At 44.9% G+C, this 19,959-nt stretch overlaps 1 protein-coding gene across 1 annotated transcript in view; it reads left to right on the forward strand.

The window, feature by feature from the left end:
* LOC131947827 (D(2) dopamine receptor A-like) overlaps window positions 1-19,959 on the forward strand; it is a gene marked incomplete at its 3' end in the record, with an annotated part of 121,847 nt that overhangs the window by 93,252 nt on the left and 8,636 nt on the right. The window contains exon 2 of the mRNA XM_059309165.1: window positions 7,842-7,954. Coding sequence (XP_059165148.1) covers window positions 7,842-7,954 — 113 coding nt within the window. The remainder of the gene's footprint in view (window positions 1-7,841; window positions 7,955-19,959) is intronic.

Below are 19,959 nucleotides of genomic sequence, written 5' to 3' on the forward strand. Positions count from 1 at the left end.
TCCAGGTCGGTAGTGATGACATGACGTCATTTAACAGGACTCATTATTCTTACGTTACCCGACGATTTCATCGCAATTAACATAAATTAACATAATGATCTTTGCTAAATAATCAAACCTTCATTGAACAGAACAACCCTCCCCCCCCCAACCCACCCCTAGCCAGCCAATTAATGCAAGCTAATTTTAAGTTGAAAACCAAAAATGCTAATGAATCATTCATCTGAACCACGAGCCTTCAGTGAGAAATACAAATGAACTACAAAGCTTCTAATTAAGGAGACAAAAACTGGGGTAATAGCTTGTGGTGGTAGGGGTGATCAGTTATCTGACGTCACAGGAGGCAACGTGTGACATCAGTGGGGGATCACCATCATGTGACATCGATGTCATCAGTCATGTGACATCACTGGGATGTCATCAGCCATGTGACATCACTGGGATGTCATCAGTCATGTGACATCAGTGAGATGTCATCTGAGACATCACTTGGATGCCATTACTCTAATTGCCAGGAAACCATTTTTTTCCATGTTTTTCGTAACTTTATGCACTAATTTCTTAGCAGTATTCAGTGCAGCCTTCAAACAAATTATTGTTCTTTTAGTGGCTAAAAAGTTATAATTTTATTTAGATTAGATAACTCTGAAAATAATACGTTTCTAAAAGGTGGGTCTTAGTGGGGCTGGTTTGAAATTTAGTTTGATAAACTGCGGATCATTATTTGACAAAGGAATTGATGAATAGAATCGATGCACATAATCACTGTTGGATGCCCTACAAAGGTTAGTGTTTCTAGTCTACTGGGCGAACTCAAATTTTTAACTCCAACCTTAAGTGCAGCAGGTTCAACAAAGACTCATGTTCTAGATACAGCACCCCCACCCACACGAGATGACCAGTGGTCAGTTCACTGACCGGGCATTCACGATAGAGCTTAACCACACCACAAATACCGCCGCGGCGCGCGTGCAAACACGTGCAAACATCGGGGTCAGATCGCACACAAAGATGATAGAACTCACCCCCGGGCTCGACACAATAGCCCCTCCCTCCCCTCCCCCACCCCCTGTTGCCCCCAGTAACCAATGGGAAAAAAATTAATTAGTACTGTGAAAGAAAAATAATTCGCTCGAAGCAAATGAAATCAATTCTTTGGCTTAAAATAGAATCAATCTTTCCCAGGCTGAAGTACTCAATCTACTTTCAGCTCTTTAAGGTTGTTCTGTTTCATTCACAACTTTAACTACATCTTAGTGAAACATTCCAACAGTAACTACATCTTAGAGAAACATTCACAACTTTAGCTACATCTTACTAAAACATTCACAACTTCAACTACATCTTAGTGAAACATTCACAACTTTAACTACATCTTAGCGAAACATTCACAACTTTAACTACATCTTAGTGAAATAGTGACAACTTTAACTACATCTTAGTGAAAAATTCCCAACTTTAATTTCATCTTAGTGAAACATTCACAACTTCAACTACATGTAAGCGAAACATTCACAGCCTAAAAGATCTGCATCTAACCCAGTCACAAACGTAACTACGTCTACAACAAACACAAACTGTCGCAACATTACACATTACTACACATTTCAACCAACCTGACATCGACATAGATTTTAACAATTTTTTGCTAATTATTTAATTCCTCAAGAACTTTAGTCTAATTAGTGATGGTAATTATGTTGGTGTCATTGCACGGTTGCTAAAGCATCCTGAATCAGTTTATGTACATCAGAACACAACTAAAAACTAACAACACCATCCTACAACTTACAACACCATCCTACAACTTACAACACCATCATACAACACCATCATACAACTTACAACACCATCATTCAACTTACAACACCATCATACAAATTACAACACCATCATACAACTTACAACACCATCATTCAACTTACAACACCATCATACAAATTACAACACCATCATACAACTTACAACACCATCATACAACTTACAACACCATCATACAACTTACAACACCATCATACAACTTACAACACCATCATACAACACCAGCATACAACTTACAACACCATCATACAACACCATCATACAACTTACACCACCATCATACAACTTACAACACCATCATACAACATAACACCATCATACAACTTACAACACCATCATACAACACCATCATACAACTTAAAACACCATCATACAACTTAAAACACCATCATACAACTTACAACACCATCATACAACTTACAACACCAACATACAACTTACATCACCAACATACAACTTACAACACCAACATACAACTAACAACACCAACATACAATTTACAACACCATCCTACAACTTACAACACCATCATACACTTTACAACACCATCATACACTTTAAAACACCATCATACAACTTACAACATCATACAACTTACAACACCATCATACAACTTACAACACCATCATACACTTTACAACACCATCATACACTTTACAACACCATCATACAACTTACACCATCATACAACTTACAACACCATCATACAACACCATCATACAACTTACAACACCAGCATACAACTTACAACACCATACTACAACTTACAACACCATACTACAACTTACAACACCATCATACAACTTACAACACCATACTACAACTTACAACACCATACTACAACTTACAACACCAACATACAACTTACAACACCCTCATACAACTTACAACACCATCATACAACTTACACCAACAGCAAGTAATTAAAACACACACAAAGCTAAATGATTATTTTTGTTTTGCAACCTGAATGCCACTTTAATTATTGATTTGTGGTATTGCGCCTCACCTAATTAGTTTCAATTAATCAACGAAACTACGAGCCACTAGAAAATACGACACGTCCATCTTTACCCTGGGGTTCCAAGTTCCTAGTTTTAAAAACTGTTTAGTCGAGAAGGCCGACATCCTAAAGGCCGACACTCAAAAGGCCGACACCCAAAATGCCGACAGGACAGACATAATTTAGTCAAACCTTTTAAAGAAGTGTAGCTGGAAGGAAAATATAATAACACTGCTTATTTCAAATGACACCATTTTATTCAACGTCCATTCATCTGATTTTGCAAATAATAGCATTTGATTCTTAACGTCCCTTTAGCAATATACAACGGATAGCGTTTTATTTTACGTCCATACTTCTCATTATACAGTATATACCATTTCAGTCAGCGTCCGTACCTCACATTGTGTGGGATGATCACATTGTGTGGGGTGCTCACATTGTGTGGGGTGGTTGAATGATAGAGCGTTCAAATTGTAACCCGAAAGTCTCGAGTTCGGGGCCTGGTTGTTTCTCGTCCCTGAGTCCACTCAGCTCTGATTGGTACCTGACTCTAGTCCACCCAGCTCTGATTGGTACCTGACTCTAGTCCACCCAGCTCTGATGGGTACCTGACTCACTGAGTCCACCCAGCTCTGATGGGTACCTGACTCTAGTCCACCCAGCTCTGATGGGTACCTGACTCTAGTCCACCCAGCTCTGATGGGTACCTGACTCAATACCCAGCTCTGATGGGTACCTGACTCACTGAGTCTACCCAGCTCTAATGGGTACCTGACTCACTGAGTCCACCCAGCTATGATGGGTACCTGACTCACTGAGTCCACCCAACTCTGATGGGTACCTGACTCTAGTCCACCCAGCTCTGATGGGTACCTGACTCTAGTCCACCCAGCTCTGATGGGTACCTGACTCACTGAGTCCACCCAGCTCTGATGGGTACCTCACTCACTGAGTCCACCCAACTCTGATGGGTACCTAACTCACTGAGTCCACCCAGCTCTGATGGGTACCTGACCTACGCTAGAGAAATTAAAGCGGCTCGGCATAGTGCTTACCAGACTATCCCCTCACAAAAACAGGTCAGCTCTACTTCACCTTCCCCGAGGGCCGAACGGTTCTAGATGGAAGTTTACTACCTGTTATTTTACAAATGATACCATTTCGCACTCTAACCCTACCCACCACGCCATCACCACATGCCCACCCCTACACCACCAGCCCCGCCTTCCCCGACATAGCTATTTCCCATGCGTGAATACACCCTGCACTGTTGGAGTGATGTCCCCTCCCCCCGTCGCTTCTCACCTCCTCAGCTAGACAATTTGAATGCTAGACCGTGTCAAATTTCTCGACCAAAATAGTCCCTACTTCATTACACGACAAGCCCCCCCCCCCCCACATCGATCTGTGAACTCTCCCTTTACGACCCCCGTCCCCAAATTTTACGCCATGGTTGCAACCCTTTTCAAAAAAAAAAAATTGTTCCATTTCAGTCGGACGGTATCAAGTCCCTGGTGGGGAATTCGCCAATTTTATCTTCAACATTTTTTTGTGGAGCTTGTAGGGGGGGGGGGGTGAGGGGCGGGGCAAGGTGTCAAGCTTCTAGTAATCAATTTTCTAATTTTGACGCCATCTTCATGTTGCAAGCACGCATGCGCGTCAACATGGAGGGTCTCTGAGATTCTCATAGCTGGCAAACTGACTCAGTTGATGAATAGGCTAGGGTACATCCTTGGTTCGAAACCCTGCTGCACTCCTAGCTAATCTAAGACATGTTCGTGATTTGAGTACAGTTTACTTGACTGGAGGCTAGGGGACCTACTAGGGGACCTACTAGGGGACCTACTAGGGGACCCACTAGGGGACCTACTAGGGGACCTACTAGGTGACCTACTAGAGGACCGCTACCTGAACCGTTAGAGCTAGCCGTCTTTATAATTATTTTTCCGTGCGTTGGGTCACATGAACAGATCAACTCTACTTCACCTGTAGTAATTACATTTCATATCTTCGCAAAAAATGTCTTTTTATCATACTTTGCATCTGAGATTCATTACAAGGTGTAATTAGTTCCCAAAGAAATACACACGATTATTAATTTTTAATGAGGAGCAGTAATTGCTGCACAGGCTAATTACCTCCACACGAAGATGCAATTTGTTTTTACCCTCCACAAAAAGGCCGGTCTATTTCTAAACACAATACAGTCTCGAATTTCAGTCATTTCTTTTTTCAGTCATCCCGTTATTTCAGTCATGTTTCAGTCATGTTTCAGCCACCTCTCTATTTATTACATTATTACATTCTGATATTATTCTCCGGGTGGTGGGGGAGGGGGGGGGGGAGGTTGGAGGAGAAGCGAACTTAAAATTTTCGGATGGTGGGGCGCATTTCCATTTCCTGTGGGTGTTTACAGTAGTCAAAGTAGCTATTTTAGATATAATTTTCTTTTCTACTTAAAGGTTGGGGGAGGGGAGACGTGCTTCGACAGAGCAGCCCCCTCCCCCACCTGTAGAGATACCTGAAAGAAACCCTGATTTCAGTCACCTTATAGAGTCACGCGAATATCCCAGTCAAAATATAGGCTCTAGCAATCAGTGGTTAGCTAGGACTGGTCTAACCTTGTATTGACAACGTACCAATGATCCTCTACTCACTCCTTGAACTCACGCCTTTGTCTAAGACTATCTTTTACTCACGTTAAAAATAGACCAGAATCTACAATCTAACACGAGTTACATCATCGCCAGAGTCATTCTCCTCCACACCTAACTTGGCTTACACGCTATGACAACACCCACTACTTAACATTCATTGGAGGATAAATATAGCACTGCTTATAATAGGTCGTGGTCTCACGGAGTGGTGTTTGTTGGTGGTAGACGATAGCCTTGGTTTGGTGACATCTTAGTTGATGTGTGTGGGTGTGGGTGAGAGTGTGAAAATGTGTGTGTCTTGTGAATGTAGATGTGTGTTTTGTGAATGTGGGTGTGTCTTGTGAATGTGCATGTGTCTTGTGAATGTGCATGTGTCTTGTGAATGTGCATGTGTCTTGTGAATGTGGATGTATCTTGTGGTTATTGTTGTGTACATAACAATGTCAGATGTGGTGTATGTGTTGTGGTTGCTGATGTGTCTATGTTGTGTGTGGATGGGTTTTATGTTAAACTACCGAAACTGTTGTTGAGAACTTAATAAGAACAGTTATATGGTACATTCACAATGGGTCAGCTATTTTTAGTCACATTATGCCACATACGTGTAAAATCAATTAAGGCAAAACTGAATTAAATAATCTGCTTCATGATACTTTATTTATATTCATCGTAAATCTAATTTGCTTAAAATCTAATATTGAATCTAAAGTTTTATGTAAGACTGTACACGTTTAATTTTTTTTTCTTAATTGTTTTTTAGCCAGTCATAGAAACGTAAAAAAGTTTAGATATTTTAAAAATTGCTTAAGTAATCAAAGAAAAGGTATGTAATAAAAGTACCACAAACTTACGTCTGTTGATGACATTCATCGATTGATCGATTAGCACAGATTTGCCTCCATTTATTTACATATCGACATGTCCCCATTAGACAGACCAGGCAATACACTTGGTCAAATATACATGCTACTTAATGGAATCCGCAAGCACTATGGGATGTGGGGGTTTCTGTAAATTAAAACTTACACTTACATCAATGCGTGATTTGGCGTGTTATATCAATTATTTAGCAAAACGATCTTTAGTTTAAAAGCATACAAACAGTCAATTCAAATCACAAACATAGATGTGTATAAGTTATGCAATAAGTATGAAAGTATTTAATTCATTTGTAATTAAATTATGAAGAGCTTAGTTGTTGTGACATTTTTTTTAAATTGTATGACGTCATTAACTTAAGTATTTAGTCCTAAGCGAGCTAGTCTATCAAATATGTTTGAGTTCAGTTAATTAAATATAGAAGATCGTCTGTAAAAAAAAATTGTATTTCATTATATAAATGTTACAGCTAGATAGCCCGTCTAAGAACGTTTTTCAATTGAAGCTAATTCAAATCTTCGTCAATAACTTCACCTTTCTTGTTTCATTTAGAGGCTGTTTCCGTACAGTTAAACTTCAATTGTGTCCTCTTATGTATGAAGTGTGAAGGCAGCTTAGTAATGACATTAAAAAATTCGTACACAATACACATTCACAGAAAACCTACACAATACACATTCACAGAAAACCTACACAATACACATTCACTAACCTACACAATACACATTCACTAACCTACACAATACACATTCACAGAAAACCTACACAATACACATTCACTAACCTACACAATACACATTCACTAACCTACACAATACACATTCACTAACCTACACAATACACATTCACAGAAAACCTAAACAATACACATTCACAGAAAACCTAAACAATACACATTCACAGAAAACCTAAACAATACACATTCACAGAAAACCTACACAATACACATTCACAGAAAACCTACACAATACACATTCACAGAAAACCTACACAATACACATTCACACCAACCGTTCATCACAAACTAACGAGACACCATATCCCCCCTAACCCACCTGGAACCTAAGATCACACACTCAAATATTTAACACTTCTCTGATATTTCGGTCAGTCTTAACTTTATTTACAGCCCCTTTGTGTATTGGAACTTTGTTTCTTTAAATGTGCGCCTTTATCTCTCTTTGTTGTTTCTTCATCTCTTCTTGTTACATTAATGGTTCTAAAGACACATGTAATACAAATAGAACAAAGTGTGCTGCAATTATGGTTGAAATGAAATGTGTTATTTTACTCACCAACTGCACCAACCGTTAAAATGACGTCATATTTTACTCACCAAACGTTAAAATGACGTCACATTTTACTTACCAACCGTTAAAAAGACATGTTATATTTTACTCACCAACCTTTAAAATGACGTCATATTTTACTCAACAACTGCACCAACCGTTAAAATGACGTCATATTTTACTCACCAGGTGATGACCAACCACTGGCTACTCAGCGCCCCCCTCTGTGACGCGTGGGTAGCGTCTGACGTTCTAGCATGTACAGCCTCAATCCTCAACCTGACGGCTATCAGCGTGGACAGGTAGGTGCCAGGTGTTAACATGGGTAGGTGCCAGAATACAGGTGTTAACATAGGTAGGTGGCAGGTGTTAACATAGGTAGGTGCCAGAATACAGGTGTTGACATGGGTAGGTGCCAGAATACAGGTGTTGACATGGGTAGGTGGCAGGTGTTAACATAGGTAGGTGCCAGAATACAGGTGTTGACATGGGTAGGTGCCAGAATACAGGTGTTGACATGGGTAGGTGGCAGGTGTTGACATGGGTAGGTGGCAGGTGTTAACATGGGTAGGTGGCAGGTGTTGACATGGGTAGGTGGCAGGTGTTGACATGGGTAGGTGCCAGAATACAGGTGTTGACATGGGTAGGTGGCAGGTGTTGACATGGGTAGGTGGCAGGTGTTGACATGGGTAGGTGCCAGAATACAGGTGTTGACATGGGTAGGTGGCAGGTGTTAACATGGGTAGGTGGAAGAATACAGGTGTTAACATGGGTAGGTGCCAGAATACGGGTGTTGACATGGGTAGGTGGCAGGTGTTAACATGGGTAGGTGCCAGAATACAGGTGTTAACATGGGTAGGTGCCAGAATACAGGTGTTAACATAGGTAGGTGGCAGGTGTTAACATAGGTAGGTGCCAGAATACAGGTGTTGACATGGGTAGGTGCCAGAATACAGGTGTTGACATGGGTAGGTGGCAGGTGTTAACATAGGTAGGTGCCAGAATACAGGTGTTGACATGGGTAGGTGGCAGGTGTTGACATGGGTAGGTGCCAGAATACAGGTGTTGACATGGGTAGGTGGCAGGTGTTAACATGGGTAGGTGGAAGAATACAGGTGTTAACATGGGTAGGTGCCAGAATACGGGTGTTGACATGGGTAGGTGGCAGGTGTTAACATGGGTAGGTGCCAGAATACAGGTGTTAACATGGGTAGGTGCCAGAATACAGGTGTTGACATGGGTAGGTGGCAGGTGTTAACATGGGTAGGTGCCAGAATACAGGTGTTAACATGGGTAGGTGGCAGGTGTTGACATGGGTAGGTGGCAGGTGTTGACATGGGTAGGTGCCAGAATACAGGTGTTGACATGGGTAGGTGCCAGAATACAGGTGTTGACATGGGTAGGTGGCAGGTGTTAACATGGGTAGGTGGCAGGTGTTGACATGGGTAGGTGGCAGGTGTTGACATGGGTAGGTGGCAGGTGTTGACATGGGTAGGTGGCAGGTGTTGACATGGGTAGGTGCCAGAATACAGGTGTTGACATGGGTAGGTGCCAGAATACAGGTGTTGACATGGGTAGGTGGCAGGTGTTGACATGGGTAGGTGGCAGGTGTTGACATGGGTAGGTGCCAGAATACAGGTGTTAACATGGGTAGGTGCCAGAATACAGGTGTTAACATGGGTAGGTGGCAGGTGTTAACATGGGTAGGTGGCAGGTGTTGACATGGGTAGGTGGCAGGTGTTGACATGGGTAGGTGCCAGAATACAGGTGTTAACATGGGTAGGTGCCAGAATACAGGTGTTAACATGGGTAGGTGCCAGAATACAGGTGTTGACATGGGTAGGTGTCAGGTGTTAACATGGGTAGGTGCCAGAATACAGGTGTTAACATGGGTAGGTGGCAGGTGTTGACATGGGTAGGTGGCAGGTGTTGACATGGGTAGGTGCCAGAATACAGGTGTTGACATGGGTAGGTGCCAGAATACAGGTGTTGACATGGGTAGGTTGCAGGTGTTAACATGGGTAGGTGCCAGAATACAGGTGTTAACATGGGTAGGTGGCAGAATACAGGTGTTGACATGGGTAGGTGGCAGGTGTTAACATGGGTAGGTGCCAGAATACAGGTGTTAACATGGGTAGGTGGCAGAATACAGGTGTTAACATGGGTAGGTGGCAGAATACAGGTGTTGACATGGGTAGTTGGCAGGTGTTAACATGGGTAGGTGCCACAATACAGGTGTTAACATGGGTAGGTGGCAGAATACAGGTGTTGACATGGGTAGGTGGCAGGTGTTAACATGGGTAGGTGCCAGAATACAGGTGTTAACATGGGTAGGTGGCAGGTGTTAACATGGGTAGGTGGCAGGTGTTAACATGGGTAGGTGCCAGAATACAGGTGTTAACATGGGTAGGTGGCAGGTGTTAACATGGGTAGGTGGCAGGTGTTGACATGAGTAGGTGGCAGGTGTTAACATGGGTAGGTGCCAGAATACAGGTGTTGACATGGGTAGGTGGCAGGTGTTAACATGGGTAGGTGGCAGAATACAGGTGTTGACATGGGTAGGTGGCAGGTGTTGACATGGGTAGGTGGCAGAATACAGGTGTTGACATGGGTAGGTGGCAGGTGTTAACATGGGTAGGTGGCAGAATACAGGTGTTGACATGGGTAGGTGGCAGGTGTTGACATGGGTAGGTGGCAGAATACAGGTGTTGACATGAGTAGGTGGCAGGTGTTAACATGGGTAGGTGGCAGGTGTTGACATGGGTAGGTGGCAGGTGTTGACATGGGTAGGTGCCAGAATACAGGTGTTAACATAGGTAGGTGGCAGAATACAGGTGTTGACATGGGTAGGTGGCAGGTGTTAACATGGGTAGGTGGCAGGTGTTAACATAGGTAGGTGGCAGAATACAGGTGTTGACATGGGTAGGTGGCAGGTGTTAACATGGGTAGGTGGCAGAATACAGGTGTTGACATGGGTAGGTGGCAGGTGTTGACATGGGTAGGTGGCAGAATACAGGTGTTGACATGGGTAGGTGGCAGGTGTTAACATGGGTAGGTGCCAGAATACAGGTGTTAACATAGGTAGGTGCCAGAATACAGGTGTTAACAAGGGTAGGTGGCAGAATACAGGTGTTGACATGGGTAGGTGGCAGGTGTTAACATGGGTAGGTGGCAGGTGTTAACATAGGTAGGTGGCAGAATACAGGTGTTGACATGGGTAGGTGGCAGGTGTTAACATGGGTAGGTGGCAGAATACAGGTGTTGACATGGGTAGGTGGCAGGTGTTGACATGGGTAGGTGGCAGAATACAGGTGTTGACATGGGTAGGTGGCAGGTGTTAACATGGGTAGGTGCCAGAATACAGGTGTTAACATGGGTAGGTGGCAGGTGTTAACATGGGTAGGTGCCAGAATACAGGTGTTAACATGGGTAGGTGGCAGAATACGGGTGTTGACATGGGTAGGTGGCAGGTGTTGACATGGGTAGGTGGCAGGTGTTAACATGGGTAGGTGCCAGAATACAGGTGTTGACATGGGTAGGTGGCAGGTGTTAACATAGGTAGGTGCCAGAATTCAGGTGTTAACATAGGTAGGTGCCAGAATACAGGTGTTGACATGGGTAGGTGGCAGGTGTTAACATGGGTAGGTGGCAGGTGTTAACATAGGTAGGTGGCAGAATACAGATGTTGACATGGGTAGGTTGCAGGTGTTAACATAGGTAGGTGGCAGAATACAGGTGTTGACATGGGTAGGTGGAAGAATACAGGTGTTAACATGGGTAGGTGGCAGGTGTTAACATGGGTAGGTGGCAGGTGTCGACATGGGTAGGTGGCAGAATACATATGTTAACATGGGTAGGTGCCAGAATACAGGTGTTAACATAGGTAGGTGGCAGAATACAGGTGTTAACATGGGTAGGTGCCAGAATACAGGTGTTAACATAGGTAGGTGGCAGGTGTTAACATGGGTAGGTGGCAGGTGTTGACATGGGTAGGTGGCAGGTGTTGACATGGGTAGGTGGCAGGTGTTGACATGGGTAGGTGCCAGAATACAGGTGTTGACATGGGTAGGTGGCAGGTGTTAACATGGGTAGGTGTCAGGTGTTAACATGGGTAGGTGCCAGAATACAGGTGTTAACATGGGTAGGTGGCAGGTGTTGACATGGGTAGGTGGCAGGTGTTGACATGGGTAGGTGCCACAATACAGGTGTTAACATGGGTAGGTGGCAGAATACAGGTGTTGACATGGGTAGGTGGCAGGTGTTAACATGGGTAGGTGCCAGAATACAGGTGTTAACATGGGTAGGTGGCAGGTGTTAACATGGGTAGGTGGCAGGTGTTAACATGGGTAGGTGCCAGAATACAGGTGTTAACATGGGTAGGTGGCAGGTGTTAACATGGGTAGGTGGCAGGTGTTGACATGAGTAGGTGGCAGGTGTTAACATGGGTAGGTGCCAGAATACAGGTGTTGACATGGGTAGGTGCCAGAATACAGGTGTTGACATGGGTAGGTGGCAGGTGTTAACATGGGTAGGTGCCAGAATACAGGTGTTAACATGGGTAGGTGGCAGAATACAGGTGTTGACATGGGTAGGTGGCAGGTGTTAACATGGGTAGGTGCCAGAATACAGGTGTTAACATGGGTAGGTGGCAGAATACAGGTGTTAACATGGGTAGGTGGCAGAATACAGGTGTTGACATGGGTAGTTGGCAGGTGTTAACATGGGTAGGTGCCACAATACAGGTGTTAACATGGGTAGGTGGCAGAATACAGGTGTTGACATGGGTAGGTGGCAGGTGTTAACATGGGTAGGTGCCAGAATACAGGTGTTAACATGGGTAGGTGGCAGGTGTTAACATGGGTAGGTGGCAGGTGTTAACATGGGTAGGTGCCAGAATACAGGTGTTAACATGGGTAGGTGGCAGGTGTTAACATGGGTAGGTGGCAGGTGTTGACATGAGTAGGTGGCAGGTGTTAACATGGGTAGGTGCCAGAATACAGGTGTTGACATGGGTAGGTGGCAGGTGTTAACATGGGTAGGTGGCAGAATACAGGTGTTGACATGGGTAGGTGGCAGGTGTTGACATGGGTAGGTGGCAGAATACAGGTGTTGACATGGGTAGGTGGCAGGTGTTAACATGGGTAGGTGGCAGAATACAGGTGTTGACATGGGTAGGTGGCAGGTGTTGACATGGGTAGGTGGCAGAATACAGGTGTTGACATGAGTAGGTGGCAGGTGTTAACATGGGTAGGTGGCAGGTGTTGACATGGGTAGGTGGCAGGTGTTGACATGGGTAGGTGCCAGAATACAGGTGTTAACATAGGTAGGTGGCAGAATACAGGTGTTGACATGGGTAGGTGGCAGGTGTTAACATGGGTAGGTGGCAGGTGTTAACATAGGTAGGTGGCAGAATACAGGTGTTGACATGGGTAGGTGGCAGGTGTTAACATGGGTAGGTGGCAGAATACAGGTGTTGACATGGGTAGGTGGCAGGTGTTGACATGGGTAGGTGGCAGAATACAGGTGTTGACATGGGTAGGTGGCAGGTGTTAACATGGGTAGGTGCCAGAATACAGGTGTTAACATAGGTAGGTGCCAGAATACAGGTGTTAACAAGGGTAGGTGGCAGAATACAGGTGTTGACATGGGTAGGTGGCAGGTGTTAACATGGGTAGGTGGCAGGTGTTAACATAGGTAGGTGGCAGAATACAGGTGTTGACATGGGTAGGTGGCAGGTGTTAACATGGGTAGGTGGCAGAATACAGGTGTTGACATGGGTAGGTGGCAGGTGTTGACATGGGTAGGTGGCAGAATACAGGTGTTGACATGGGTAGGTGGCAGGTGTTAACATGGGTAGGTGCCAGAATACAGGTGTTAACATGGGTAGGTGGCAGGTGTTAACATGGGTAGGTGCCAGAATACAGGTGTTAACATGGGTAGGTGGCAGAATACAGGTGTTGACATGGGTAGGTGGCAGGTGTTGACATGGGTAGGTGGCAGGTGTTAACATGGGTAGGTGCCAGAATACAGGTGTTGACATGGGTAGGTGGCAGGTGTTAACATAGGTAGGTGCCAGAATTCAGGTGTTAACATAGGTAGGTGCCAGAATACAGGTGTTGACATGGGTAGGTGGCAGGTGTTAACATGGGTAGGTGGCAGGTGTTAACATAGGTAGGTGGCAGAATACAGATGTTGACATGGGTAGGTTGCAGGTGTTAACATAGGTAGGTGGCAGAATACAGGTGTTGACATGGGTAGGTGGAAGAATACAGGTGTTAACATGGGTAGGTGGCAGGTGTTAACATGGGTAGGTGGCAGGTGTTGACATGGGTAGGTGGCAGAATACATATGTTAACATGGGTAGGTGCCAGAATACAGGTGTTAACATAGGTAGGTGGCAGAATACAGGTGTTAACATGGGTAGGTGCCAGAATACAGGTGTTAACATAGGTAGGTGGCAGGTGTTAACATGGGTAGGTGCCAGAATACAGGTGTTAACATGGGTAGGTGGCAGAATACAGGTGTTGACATGGGTAGGTGCCAGAATACAGGTGTTAACATGGGTAGGTACCAGGTGTTAACATGGGTAGGTGGCAGGTGTTGACATGGGTAGGTGCCAGAATACAGGTGTTAACATAGGTAGGTGCCAGAATATAGGTATTGACATAGGTAGGTGGCAGGTGTTAACATAGGTAGGTGGCAGAATACAGGTGTTGACATGGGTAGGTGGCAGAATACAGGTGTTAACATAGGTAGGTGCCAGAATACAGGTGTTAACATGGGTAGGTGGCAGGTGTTAACATGGGTAGGTGCCAGAATACAGGTGTTAACATAGGTAGGTGCCAGAATACAGGTGTTGACATAGGTAGGTGGCAGGTGTTAACATAGGTAGGTGGCAGAATACAGGTGTTAACATGGGTAGGTGCCAGAATACAGGTGTTAACATGGGTAGGTGGCAGAATACAGGTGTTGACATGGGTAGGTGGCAGGTGTTAACATGGGTAGGTGCCAGAATACAGGTGTTAACATGGGTAGGTGCCAGAATACAGGTGTTAACATGGGTAGGTGGCAGAATACAGGTGTTGACATGGGTAGGTGGCAGGTGTTAACATGGGTAGGTGGCAGGTGTTGACATGGGTAGGTGGCAGAATACAGGTGTTAACATGGGTAGGTGGCAGGTGTTGACATGGGTAGGTGGCAGGTGTTAACATGGGTAGGTGCCAGAATACAGGTGTTGACATGGGTAGGTGGCAGGTGTTGACATGGGTAGGTGGCAGGTGTTAACATGGGTAGGTGCCAGAATACAGGTGTTAACATGGGTAGGTGCCAGAATACAGGTGTTAACATGGGTAGGTGGCAGGTGTTGACATGGGTAGGTGGCAGGTGTTAACATGGGTAGGTGCCAGAATACAGGTGTTGACATGGGTAGGTGCCAGAATACAGGTGTTGACATGGGTAGGTGGCAGGTGTTAACATGGGTAGGTGGCAGGTGTTGACATGGGTAGGTGCCAGAATACAGGTGTTGACATGGGTAGGTGCCAGAATACAGGTGTTGACATGGGTAGGTGGCAGGTGTTAACATGGGTAGGTGCCAGAATACAGGTGTTAACATGGGTAGGTGGCAGGTGTTGACATGGGTAGGTGGCAGAATACAGGTGTTGACATGGGTAGGTGGCAGGTGTTAACATGGGTAGGTGCCAGAATACAGGTGTTAACATGGGTAGGTGGCAGGTGTTAACATGGGTAGGTGCCAGAATACAGGTGTTAACATGGGTAGGTGGCAGAATACAGGTGTTAACATGGGTAGGTGCCAGAATACAAGTGTTAACATGGGTAGGTGCCAGAATACAGGTGTTAACATAGGTAGGTGGCAGAATACAGGTGTTAACATGGGTAGGTGCCAGAATACAGGTGTTAACATGGGTAGGTGCCAGAATACAGGTGTTGACATGGGTAGGTGGCAGGTGTTAACATGGGTAGGTGCCAGAATACAGGTGTTAACATGGGTAGGTGCCAGAATACAGGTGTTAACATGGGTAGGTGGCAGAATACAGGTGTTGACATGGGTAGGTGGCAGGTGTTAACATGGGTAGGTGCCAGAATACAGGTGTTAACATGGGTAGGTGGCAGGTGTTGACATGGGTAGGTGCCAGAATACAGGTGTTGACATGGGTAGGTGGCAGGTGTTAACATGGGTAGGTGGCAGAATACAGGTGTTGACATGGGTAGGTGCCAGAATACAGGTGTTGACATGGGTAGGTGGCAGGTGTTGATATGGGTAGGTTCCACAAGACCGAGCTTGTTTAAAACCACAACCCCACACACAGCTTGTATAAAACCACACCCCCACACACAGCATGTATTAAACCACACCCCCCACACACAGCTTGTATTAAACCACACGCCACACACACCCAGCATGTTTAAAACCACACCCCCCACACACCCAGCATGTTTAAAACCACACCCCCCACACCCAGCATGTATTAAACCACATCCCACACACAGCATTTATAAAACCACACCCCACACACACAGCATGTATTAAACCACATCCCACACACAGCATTTATAAAACCACACCCCCCACACACAGCATGTATAAAACCACACCCCACACACACAGCATGTATTAAACCACACCCCCCACACCCAGCATGTATTAAACCACATCCCACACACAGCATTTATAAAACCACACCCCACACACACAGCTTGTAGTAAACCACACTTTGTCTAACCGAATGTGCAGACAACCGTTTGATGTCATGATTAAACTTTACCGTTTACATAGGCGTAACACAATTTTATCACCAGAAATCTACATTGTCATTCAAAATTTCTTTACGAATAACCCCACCCGCCTCCTCCAAACACCCTCCCCCGTCCCCTAACATCCCCCTAACACCCCCTCCCCCACACATCACCCTAACACCCCTCCCCTAAACATCCCCCTCACCCCCTCCCCTCACCCAAAGATCCCCATAAAACTCCCTTCCCTCCCCCAAACAACCCCCTAACACCCCCTCCCGTCCCCCAAACATCCCCCTAAAACCCCCTCCCCTCCCCCAAACATCCCCCTAACACCCCCACCCGTCCCCCACACATCCCCCTAACACCCTCTCCCCCAAACATCCCCCTAACATCCCCTCCCCTCCCCACCCGTCAGAAGATTAGGGTAGGGATCAGTTGACCTCCGATATTTTTAGACCAAATCTCAGACATCTTAGTTCGTAATGACGTTTTCCCTTAAACTTTGGGTAGAACGTGCCCACAATTGGTACCTAATCAGCTTAGTCTAGATCACGTGATGCAAACAACCAATGGCTGCTCTAGTCTCTGACTGTTCTAGACTGTTCTAGACAGCCCAATATCTGGGTCCACATCTAAGTGTCTGCTACAGAGAGCACTCACAGGCGACAGTTTTTTATTTCATTCTGTCCAGCTAGTCAAACTCTTCAACACAACTTTCTACACGGAATATTTCATCTAACAGCACAATTTTTGTGTCGATAGGGCGGCTACACACTGCGATACAATAATCTTAGAATTATGCGCGGTTTTATTTAGTCAATGCTGGTGTCTTTGATGGATATATGCGTATATATATATATATATATATATATATATATATATATATATATATATATATATATATATATATATATAATCAACACAAACCAGCTCCATTCAACATGCAGCCCCAAAGCCTTACAGCACTGCTTCAACCATATACTCCAACCATCCCCAACCCATAGTTACAGTAACCCCCACCCCCACCCCACACACACACACACTCCAACCATCCTCAACCCACAGTTACGGTAACCCCCACCCTCCTCGTCCTACGCCCTCCCCCATCCCCCTACCCACACCCCAAGCACCTCCAACCCACAGCGACAACCCCACCTCGTCCAACCATCCCCAACCACCTCCACTCCTCTCCCCCACTCCAACTAACTCCTATCCCACAGTCTGACACCCAACCACACTAGTTCCATCCCTCCACCACCCCAACCACCCCCCACCAACCAAGACTGCAATCAGTTTCTCTAAAACTAATTAAACATTTTTTATACTTCTAATCACGGTAATGACTAGTCACGACGGTATAATAAAGTTCTCTATTTACTTTAGAACACGTTTCCTTATCATTTTGACAATTACATAACTAGAACTTCCCAGAACGGACGTCACGAGACGACAGGACAATGTGGAGGGCAGTCACGATTTTAAAAGTTTTGTTTTAAAATATTATTTGTCGTCTGGGGGTTAGGGGTGGGGGTGGGGATGGGGGGTTGTGAAGCATTGCACTTTTGTAAAGTGAGAAGTGCAGACTAAAGAATTAGAACAAGTTTGATAAAAAGATTTTAAAAGAGTTTGTTCAATTCAGCGCTGATGTTTTGACGTGTGGGACAGATGCGCTGTCTTGTACATATCCCCTGGGGGGGGGGGGTGGTTTTATTGCGAGACGTGATGGATGATGTCTGTGTGTGTGTGTGTTTGTGTGTGTGTGTGCTGTGTGTGTGTGTGTGATGCTGCGTACAACTCAGTTTGTGTACAAGGCACTGTTTTCTGTATACATTCCGTTTTTGTGTACACGTCATGGTTTTGTGTATAAATCAACAGTGTGTGTATTTGTTACAGTTTTCTGTACACATCGCGGTTGTGTGGGCACATCAAGGTTTTCTGTACACATGGTTTTGATTGCACGTCATTATCTTGTGTGTACGTACCGTTAAATGTTTTCGGTTGCGTGTGTACAATATATCTCTGTTTGCATGAATGGTGTAAATGGTGTATACGTAGTGTGTTGTCCGTTTTATTTGTACATGCCATGGATGTGTGTACATGTACTGTGTAAAGTGTACATACAATGACGAACGAAACACATTGAAAATGAGTGCACGAGCGAATTAAAGTGTACATTGTGGTGATGTAATGTGTATGAAAGGTGAATACGTGGAACGGGTCACTGCGTGTGTGTATGTAGCTTGTAGTGTGACACGAGGCCGGGTGTGTTGACGTGTATGTTGTTGTACGGAGTGAACGAGGGTACAAGGGAAGCGACTGGTCGGGTGACAGTGGCTGTGTTGTGAGCGAGAGAAATGTGGTGTGTAGGAATGAATGCGGCGGGCAGTTGAAGGTTGGGCACGAAAGAAGGCAGGTGGATTTGGTGACTGAAGGATAGAGAAATAAAGGACTGTGATATCTAACTGCAATTGTGTTGTGCATTTCTTGGATATTCATCAACCCTCACACACTTGGTGGGGCTGCGGGACCCACAATTGGGGAATAGAACACAAAAAATCCTGTAAGTGACAACTTTTTGAGTTTTTGAATTAGTTGAATTATGGAGGAACCAATGAGTTTGTCAGAGATGTATAGACTGGGCAAAAGCAAAGGCTACGAGGGAGAGAAGTTGGACGAGTGGGTGGAGAAAAGAATGAATGAGAGTGAAGAAAGGAGGGACAGATGGTGCAGGAGGGAAAGAGAAAAGATGGAGACAGAAGCGAGAATAGAGGTGGAAAGAATGAAGATGGAGCAAGAAAAAATGGAAGCGGAAGCGAGAATAGAGGTGGAAAGAATGAAGGCGGAAGCAGCGATCGAAAAAGAAAGGCAGGAATTCGAACTGGCACGAATGAAGAATGAAGGTATGAAAAACATACCACACATAGACATGAACCATCAAAACATCCTATCAAAGTTGCCGAAATTTCAGGAAGGTTCGGAAAACATAGATGCGTACATCAGGAGATTCGAGACAGTGGCGAGGACGACAGGCTTGAGCAATACGCAGTGGGGAACTCAACTCCTTGTCTTAATAGGAGGGAAGGCATTGGATGCATGTCAGGGCCTGAGTGAGGATCAAATGAAAGACTACAGAACATTAAAGGAAACTCTCCTTGAGTTCTTCTTACATAATGAAGACTCGTATAGGAAAAAGTTTCACAACAGACTACCATCCAAAGCGGAGGACTTCAAGAACTACGTGTTGGATCTAAAAACCACGTTTATGAAGTGGCTAGAAACGGCTAGAGTGGAGATGAAAGTGGAGAATATAATTGAATTCATGTTGATAGACAAAGTATTAAATTCAGTAGATAAGCAGCTACTAAGTTACATACAGGAAAGGAAGCCCACCACTCTAAAGGAACTCACTGACCACTGCCAAAAGTACATTGTTGCACACACGGATAGACCAATAGCTAACAAAGAACCAGAGTATGAATCAATCTTCTACGCGAAGGCGACAGGCGATACAGCGGAGTATGTTGGTCTAGAGGCAGGAAACTACAGAGATGAC

This window comes from Physella acuta, unplaced genomic scaffold (assembly GCF_028476545.2).
Source record: "Physella acuta isolate Inbredline_101_S28 unplaced genomic scaffold, ASM2847654v3 ptg000608l, whole genome shotgun sequence".
NCBI classification, from domain to species: domain Eukaryota; kingdom Metazoa; phylum Mollusca; class Gastropoda; family Physidae; genus Physella; species Physella acuta.